Source organism: Neoarius graeffei, chromosome 3 (genome assembly GCF_027579695.1).
Source record: "Neoarius graeffei isolate fNeoGra1 chromosome 3, fNeoGra1.pri, whole genome shotgun sequence".
In the NCBI taxonomy this organism is placed as follows: domain Eukaryota; kingdom Metazoa; phylum Chordata; class Actinopteri; order Siluriformes; family Ariidae; genus Neoarius; species Neoarius graeffei.
This window is the reverse complement of record NC_083571.1, coordinates 900,831-909,593: the sequence shown is the minus strand read 5'-3', so window position 1 is coordinate 909,593 and position 8,763 is coordinate 900,831. Positions and strand designations below refer to the sequence as shown.

Genomic DNA, 8,763 nt, shown 5'->3' with positions numbered 1-8,763 from the left:
ACGTGTCTACAGAAGCCAATAAATGATCGGCACACTTTTATAATCTCAGGTATAATTAATGTCTCACTGTGACGTGGTGTTTGAGTGAAAGTGCACCGAGCCTGACATGAAAAACCTCTGAGATGGCGTTAATCCGGATTTACGAGACACATACAGAGAGTTTCTACAGGGACGGGAAGTGAGACGGGTAACGAGCTTTATTTATTTATTTATTTCTCTGGATACGAGGACATTTACACGTCACTCCCTCGCAGGAGCGTTTACACGCGAGCCGTGCTGTCCGTGAACATCCAGCTCAGAGAAATCATCTCCTCCGGTAAGTCTGTGTACATTTCCATCATAAACACAAACCTTCAGCTGGTTAATAAACACATCACAACATCGTCAGCTTTCAGCTGTTTATTTCTGTTCCACGCCAGTTTCATGAACATCCTGTGAAACGAAGTGTTTCCATTTTAATGCCCTGAAAGGAAGGGATTCAAAAAACAAATAAGATCAGACGTACAATGAAGACAAAACTAATGGCCCCCTGGAAAAGGAGGAGGAGTTAGAGAGTGTGTGTATGTGGTAGCTGATGTGCTGCAGTAGCTGAGCTGCATTACTGGAACATTCAGCACATGCCATTATTTGAAGGTGTTTCATCATTTCATCTTCATACTTTTCACCGTTTTCAGCTCTCTGTGAGCTCCGATGGAGTTCTCTCGCTGCACTGAAGTGTAAATCAGTGCGCCTTAACCACACCCGTTCATTTACAGCTAACTGGACTTTATAAACGTACACATGTGAGCGCAGAGAAGAAACTTTTGTCTATGTGGTGTGAATATTTAGTTTAGTTTGAACACATTTACACGTTTATAAAGTTTTACTGACAGTGATACACGAGGCACAGAGTCACAACTGGAGCTGATTTAGCGTTTGCTAATGTGTTTAACATGAAGCTTTCATTATTAGCATTAACACTGGTCACAAATAAAACCTGAATAAACAACAAAACACACACACACACACACACACACACACACACACACGCAGCAGGACAGGGAACACAACACACTCATAAATCAGAATTAATAACAATAATAACACAGCTCAGTAACAGTTTTACTGTATTTCTGTTTGAAGAAATATAAATTCATTTATTTATTTAGCTCACTCAGGCAGAAAAAACTGCACTGATTGGTGGAGTGTCTCTAAGCTCCGCCCACTCAGGTTTATTTTAGTAGTATAATAATTACACAAGCAGCGCTGACATCATCACAACTAGTTCATAAACACCCGCAGCCCCTCCCCGCCAGTGAGATTCACATTAATATATTTTAGCTTTAAAACTCGTCACTTGTACGACGTTTGCGCCACACAACTGCGGCGTGTTCGAGCTCCTAAACAGAGACGTGTGGAACACTGCTGCTCTCAGGTCAGTGTAAAAACGCAGCGTGGTGTTTCAGTGCGGACGTGAAAACAGAGGAAGCTGATGGCTCCCAGTCACGACGTCTCCTTCCCTGATTCGTCACGCTCCTATCACATGACCTTTCCTCAGAAGAAAACACATGAAACAGAAGACGCTGGTTATCCCGGTGTACCTGAACGGTCATGTGACCTGTGCTTTCAGGTGTTAGTGTGGGCGGAGATTATTTCTGATACAGAACTAAAACACTCATCTGGACGGAAATCGTTTTCATTTTAAAACCAAAGTGTATGAATGTGGACGTAACCTCAGTCTAAATCTCCGAGTTTGACCAATCAGAGACAGAGCCTGCTGAAGCCCCGCCCACTGGCTGTAATAAAAGTGACAGTTTACAGTTTTATGCTGTATACGGTGTGATTAACACATAATTTATAAAGCTCGAGATGTGCTTACTTATTCACACTTATTCTGTTTATTTATTGTGTTGTTTGTTTGTTTGTTTATTGACTCCTCCTCCAGAGGGTCAGTAGGAACATTCAGCACATGGTGTCTTCAGAACAGCAGCAGTTCAGTGGTGGACTGTTCATCACACTGCTGCTGCTGGGGAAGGACCACGCTCACTTCATCACTGTTTATTGCACACACTCTGTGTCCATCACACACACACACACACACACACACACCTTGGGGTGCTATGGGAATGTGTGTGTGTGTGTGTGTGTGTGGACATGTGCAGATATAATCCAGATGTGTCTCAGGTGCCTCGTGTCTGTAGCTCTGTGGTGGTGTGTGTGTGAGCGCAGCGTGACAGAGGGACCTTGTTCCTCAGGGGGCATGGCTTCAGCACTTTACACACCGCCTCCCACAGGAGGCGGGGCACAGGGGGGCTGAGCAGAATAAACACCCAGGGGTCGAGGATGGGGTTCACAGAGAGGAGCAGGAGAGCCGTCAAGTCCAGAGTGTGGTCCTTAGTGAGTGAGCTGATATACACTCGGATCTGTACAGAGAGAGAGAGAGAGAGAGAGAGAGAGTTTAGACACAGTGATGTTCGGTGTTCCTCCCTCACCGTGGCTGTGTGCAAGATGTGGAGTGTGTGCGCTGATGTCGAGGCGGTGATCATGTGACCTCTCTGGAAGCTCAGATTCTTGTGATTTGTTTGATGTAAACCATCTGAAGATAAAAATCACAATCAGCAGCTCCAATGCGCACCTCTGCCACACCACAAGCCAACAAAAGAATGATTACTAGATTGAGGTAACGTCCCTCTGGGTCTCACACTGATCCACTGTTGGAGAACATAATAATAATAATAATAAAGTTAAATTTATATAGCGCCTTTCAAAAAACCCAAGGACGCTTTACAATATAGACAAGGAAAGAAAAAAATAAATAAAAAATAATAAATAAAAAGTAAAAAGTCCGCCAAGTAGGGGTCAGGATGTAATTCCCGTGGTGTAGCAGCCACAGTCCCACCAAAAGGTGCACGAAAACGAGTCCCACATCTCCAGCACCGCCGCCGTGACGCCGTCAGCGACATCGCTTGAACACCACGCCGTGGATCCACAAAGCAAGCAGAGAAGCTCCGCCACGCAGAGCGCTGGTGTGTCCCAAACCGCCTACACAGCCGCCGCGACACCACCGAGCAACATCACGCCAAATGTTAAAGCGCAGAGCGCTGGACAACCACGATGTAAAATGAGCAACGAGCTCACTGCAGTCCACAGCCGGGAGCACAGGCATCACCCACAGCGAACCAAGGCCTGGAGGGAACCGACGCCCAAAACTAGGTCCGGAGCTACACCACAACCAGCGGACAAAACACTCAAACAAACATCAAACTACACAAACACACAAAGAAAAAATAGAAAAAGAAATAAAATTTAAAAAAAGCTCTGGTGAGAAGCGGCAGCCAGAACGCGCACGACGTACTCTCAACCGGAAACGGAAACGAAAAAAAAAATTCTGATAAACATTCTGATAAAACCCAGACTGTGACACTGCCCAAAGACCACACGATCCACTTCAGTAAAATCCTGAGTCCAGAACGCGTTACTACATCAATAAATACCCACAGAGTGCCACTGCAGCGTTTCCCGTTCACCAGCAGCCGTCTAATCTTCCACAGATTCTCACTCAGAACTCCAGCTCACAGGTAAACATCATGCTGTACTTTAGCGTCTGAACTCTGACCTTTCCACTGACCCAGTGGGAGTGTCCACATCCTGTCCACAGTCTCAAAGAGCCAACGAGAGTCTGAGCTGAAAACACATGCACCCTGGACAAGTCGCCAGGTCATCACAGGGCTGACACAGACACAGACAACCATTCACACTCACATTCACACCTACGCTCAATTTAGAGACACCGCCGAGTGTCTCCTCTCATTACAGACCAAAACTCAGAGCCCGTTCTATTCTGGATCCGTGAGCACGGCTCCCAAGGGCCCTCTGGAGTCTCCGAATGTCGTTTGGGGAAACGTGGGTAAAATACTCATGCTCTGTTGCATCGGTATAAAATTTGAGGCCGAGGTAAAGATTCCCAGCTAAAAAGTTCCAGCTGTAAACATCTGCAGGCTTCAAATGCGTATTACTGAACACCAGTGCTGTTGGGAACTGTTCTGACTGTTAGTGGAAAAACTTCACCTTTTCAGAGGAGATCAACACCATGCACCCTCTCCAAATGGTTCAGAGGAGCTTTCCCTTCACTCTGGGCGTGGTCCTGGACAGGTGTCTGAGGTTCATTTCACAGGACGGTTCAGAGGTTAGTCCACCGAGGACTGTTAGATTTCACAAGAGTTTGGGGACAGTGGGGTTCGACAGGCTCGTGAAGTTTCTGACACGAACAGAACGCATCACTGACTCGCTCAAGCAACTCCAATTACCCAACACACACACACCTGCTTTCAGCTTCACGGAGTCCTCTCCTTATTTAACTCCAGCTTCTGTTTGTCTTGTGTTTGTTTGTATTCTCCACACTGACGCTCCTCGTGTTCTTCACCCTCCCGCGGTGGTTTTGTGCTCAGTGTTTACGTTAGCAAATTCTTCTATCAACAGAAAGCAGACCGACTACCAGAGCAACGGGATCACTGGTTCTGTTTTATGAATCGTGTTCATTCCTGTAAGACCAGGGCCCTGTACTACGAACGGAGGTCAACCTACCCAGCAGTAACCCAGGGTTCCCCCGCTAAACCGGGGTTGACAAAACCCGGTTATCTTGTTTGGGGTTAAACGGTACTACGACGCCAGTTATGAAGTTGATTTGTTGAAGCTGGTTTAACCTAATCAGGGTTAATGCGCGTTCACGTTAAAGGGGAGGTTATCAGCGCAAATCCCCGCTGTTCACAATGGCACGGTCGCCGTACTTCACGGAGGAAGAATGCGCTGTCATAATGCAAAGCTACGAGGAGTTCAAAACAACATTAAGAGCAAAATCTAACACAGCGGCTGCCAATAAGGAGCGGCAAGCATGTTGGCACCGAACTGCCGATCGGGTAAATGCGCAAGTACATTCTCCCTTCTACATGTTCCAGAACAGAAGAATAGGATGAGAGAAGCTTCATGATCAATCACAAGTCACAGAAAATGGTCCTTCGACGTGGCCCCAGTCATATATAGCTTGTTTAATGTCCGAAAAATCCTGAATAAAATTTGGTATGGTAAATTCATGGAGTCGCTACTTAAGCTGATCTGTGCACAGAGTCACATGAATTAGGATGACTGACTGTTCAGTCCCTGTGACTAAGTTGGTGTCGGTCCTGTGAACATTTCAGAGGCAACAGCAGCCAAACGCACCTGGCAACAGGTGAAAATGAAATATAAAAACATCATTCATAATGGTAAGTGCGTGCGTGCGTGTGTGTGTGTGTGCGTGTGTGTGTGTGTGTGTGTGTGTGCGTGCAAGCATTCATTTGCCTTTTATTTATTCAAGTTTTATCTGTTTGCCTAATAGTTCAAATTGTTTTGTATATAGTTTATAATGTTGTTGTGTGATATTAATGATAATATTGTGGGAAAACTACTTTGCACGGACGTTCATTTAATTTATTCTATCGTCATTTTGTTTGTTCTATTTTTGTGTATTTTATTTATTTATCTGTTTGTCTAGTTGTATCTATTTTTCTAATAATAATATATTTTTTGCATTAATAGTTTGTTTTTTCCTATTAAAATAATCTTGTGTTCTTGTTATAACTTTATCTATTTATCTGCCTGTTTAGTTGTATCTATTTTTGTTACAATTTCAATATTTTTAATATAGAAAGTTTGTTTTTTTCTATTAAAATGTTCTTGTGTGATAACTAGTTCTTGTGTTATATTTATTGTAGTTGTATCTATTTTGTATCTCAGACTTAAATGTTTTTGTAAAACAAGTGTTTTTCTATAAAATATTCTTGCGTTCTTGATAACTATGTTCTTGAGTGTTTTTTTTTTTTTTTACAGAAAAGCCGTTCTGCTGGACATTCATTGAAGCCCTCATTGTTTTTTAATGGTTATTTATGAGCGTTTAGGGGTTACAATAATGTAAGTCTAGGTTGCTTTATATAAAAGGTATGTCCAGAAATATTGATGTCACTGTCTAAGCAGAGGGATCTGGCTTCTTTAGACGCTGTCTTCTTAAAACTGAATAAATATTTAAAAAGAGCCGAATGAGCCAGTCTTTTGAACGGCTCTTTTCAAAGAACGGATCACAAAGATGTGGATCCCATCAAAGAGCCATAAATCCCATCTCTAATCTGCGCTCCGATATCGCACGGGTCATCCAGGTACGCTGGCATTGTCTCTAGAGGAAATGTCGGTGGAGAGGTGGTGTTTAAAAAGGGTGTGGTTAATCGGAAACCTCGGGTTAACCAAGAACATAACCTGAGACGAGCAGGTTTGAGATGCAGCGCAAGTTGCCATGGCAGCATACCTCGGTTTGAACATAGCCAACTTTTGTAGTATGGGTTAATCGGGAAGTTACGCTGCACGTGATCAAGTTACTCTCGAAGTTACCCTGGTAAGCCAGAAAACCCGCTTCGTAGTACAGGGCCCTGATGTTCCTCCCACGGTGATCTTTACACACCATCATCACCAACTGATGAAAGGAAACAAACCACTTTCATTACCAACCAAATTTGGAAAAACCTTCCTCACGCCATCAAACTGTCACAGTTTTTTTTTCCTTTCTCAAAAAAGTTAAATTTTATCTTTGAGAAGAACAAATTAAAAACTAAGTCTTAATTTTTTAAAATGAACTTTGCATAAATTAAAAAATTCTGGTTTTTGTTAAAAATCATATCGTCTGGGGCGGCACGGTGGTGTAGTGGTTAGCGCTGTTGACTCACAGCAAGAAGGTCCGGGTTCGAGCCCCGTGGCCGGCGAGGGCCTTTCTGTGTGGAGTTTGCATGTTCTCCCCGTGTCCGCGTGGGTTTCCTCCGGGTGCTCCGGTTTCCCCCACAGTCCAAAGACATGCAGGTTAGGTTAACTGGTGACTCTAAATTGAGCGTAGGTGTGAATGTGAGTGTGAATGGTTGTCTGTGTCTATGTGTCAGCCCTGTGATGACCTGGCGACTTGTCCAGGGTGAACCCCGCCTTTCACCCGTAGTCAGCTGGGATAGGATCCAGCTCGCCTGTGACCCTGTAGAACAGGATAAAGCGGCTACAGATAATGAGATGAGATGTAAAGAACTTATAGAGTGAAGAGCCAAAAGAAGAACCACACACAGACGCTGCATTTTCAAAGCTCCCACTCCTCTTACTGACGTGTAGAAACATTGAGATGGTTGTGGAGAATAATAAGTTTGGCTGTGATCCAGCAGAAGGAGACGTTTTGATGTTTGTGAGGGAACAGAAAGGAGACGGCGTGGTGTTTGGAGAAGAAGGTGAAGCTCACTCCAGAACACTGGAACACAGAGATCTCACTGTAGTACAGATCATCGTCATCCACAGAGCTGCTGCTGCTCACATGCACCCGGAGCAGAACCTCCTGAAGAACCCTCAGCTTCCCCCAACTTCCTGTTCCCTGAATCCTGGCTGTTAATCAGCAGCAACACCTGATCTCCACACTCGGGTTCCTTCACTCCAAACACCGCCGTGCTCTCTGATCCACAAACATCTAAACGCCTCCTTCGGACTCGTCGGTGAGAACCTCTCACGGTTTAAAAAACCAAGAGCTGTGGAGTGTAGAAGATGAGTGAATGAGTCTCACCACGAGCGGAAGTGAGCAGATGAGGAAGGTGATGGTCATGAAGGCGAGCAGGACCAGGTGCTCGAGCTCCTCCGCCAGTGAGGGTGTCCGTGTGGCGGCTCTGAACCTGCGCGCGGAGCCCCGGTGCAGCTCGCGCCTCTGGTACATGCGCACGAGGTGGTAGATGACGCAGCCGTTGCACAGCACGGTGCACGCGATCATGACGAGCAGGCAGGACGCGTACAGGTTCTTGTAGACGAGGTGCGCGCGCTCCCCGGACAGCAGGTCCACGAAGCACCAGGTCCCGGGACAGTACTGCACGTACGCGCCGTAACCCCGGAAGGGCGCGAGGCAGAAGAGCGCGCCGGACCCGTAGGCCAGCGCGAGCGCCAGGAACCCGCAGCGCGCGCTCAGCCGTCGCGCGTAGAAGTAGGGCGCGGCGATGGAGAGGCAGCGCTCGAGCGCCATGCACATCAACAGCGCGAGCGTCACGAGGCTGAAGAAGGTCATGGCGAAGCCGAAGTGCTGGCACGCGACCTCGCTTCCGCCCAGCGCGCTCACAGACTCGTTGCGCGCGTACGCCGCGATCACCAGCGGGCTGACCGAGCACGTGCCCAGCAGGTCGGTGACGATGAGCGCGGTGAGCAGCACCTGGAACAGGTTACAGGAAGAAGAACCTCGCGCGCGCTGCTTCCTCCTCCTGCGCCGGAACTCCAGCAGCACGAGCGCAGCCGCGTTCCCGAGAACCCCCGCGGAGAACATGAGCGCGGAGGTGGCGGGAGAACCGTCCCGAAGCCAGCGGTCTCCTCGGCAATGCTGCGTGGAGTTCATCCCGCGCGCGCTCTGAGTGCGTATCCGCTCCGAGCTGCCCATGTCTGCTCGGGCTTTATTACACCCTGCCGTGCCCACATGAAGAGGAGGAGCCCGTTCAAGCCACGCCCCCTCCACAACACACCCCGTTGAAGGCAGACAGCTGGTTTCAGAAACAGAAGTTTAAAAGTAATGAATGAATGGAAAAGTAAAGCAGCACACAGATGACAGAGAAGATTAAATAATAAACCTTCTGAGGAGGAACTCAGTGATGGAGTGTAAATATGCCAGATGGAGGAGTGTGAGAAGCTCAGGGATAAAAAAAAAAAAAAAGGGGGGGCAGCACGGTGGTGTAGTGGTTAGCGCTGTCGCCTCACAGCAAG

The 8,763-nt window shown here is 46.8% G+C and overlaps 1 protein-coding gene across 1 annotated transcript; it reads right to left on the bottom strand.

Annotated features, from left to right (window-relative positions):
- Positions 1 to 384: 384 nt before the first annotated feature.
- On the bottom strand, positions 385 to 8,466 carry ptger2b (prostaglandin E receptor 2b (subtype EP2)). Its single transcript, XM_060916205.1, has 2 exons — positions 7,592 to 8,466; positions 385 to 2,402 (listed from the first exon to the last, which is right to left on the bottom strand). Exons 1-2 carry the CDS (start codon positions 8,441 to 8,443, stop codon positions 2,160 to 2,162), a joined length of 1,095 nt encoding a protein of 364 aa, XP_060772188.1. The 5' UTR covers positions 8,444 to 8,466; the 3' UTR covers positions 385 to 2,159.
- Positions 8,467 to 8,763: the final 297 nt, after the last annotated feature.

Bases quoted from the DNA above. Each gene is read 5' to 3' on its own strand.
- ptger2b (XM_060916205.1), bottom strand. From the start codon at position 8,443: ATGGGCAGCTCGGAGCGGATACGCACTCAGAGCGCGCGCGGGATGAAC. The intron at 2,403-7,591 runs GTGAGACTCATT...CTCTCTGTACAG, and splicing joins TCTGCTCACTTCCGCTCGTG to ATCCGAGTGTATATCAGCTC.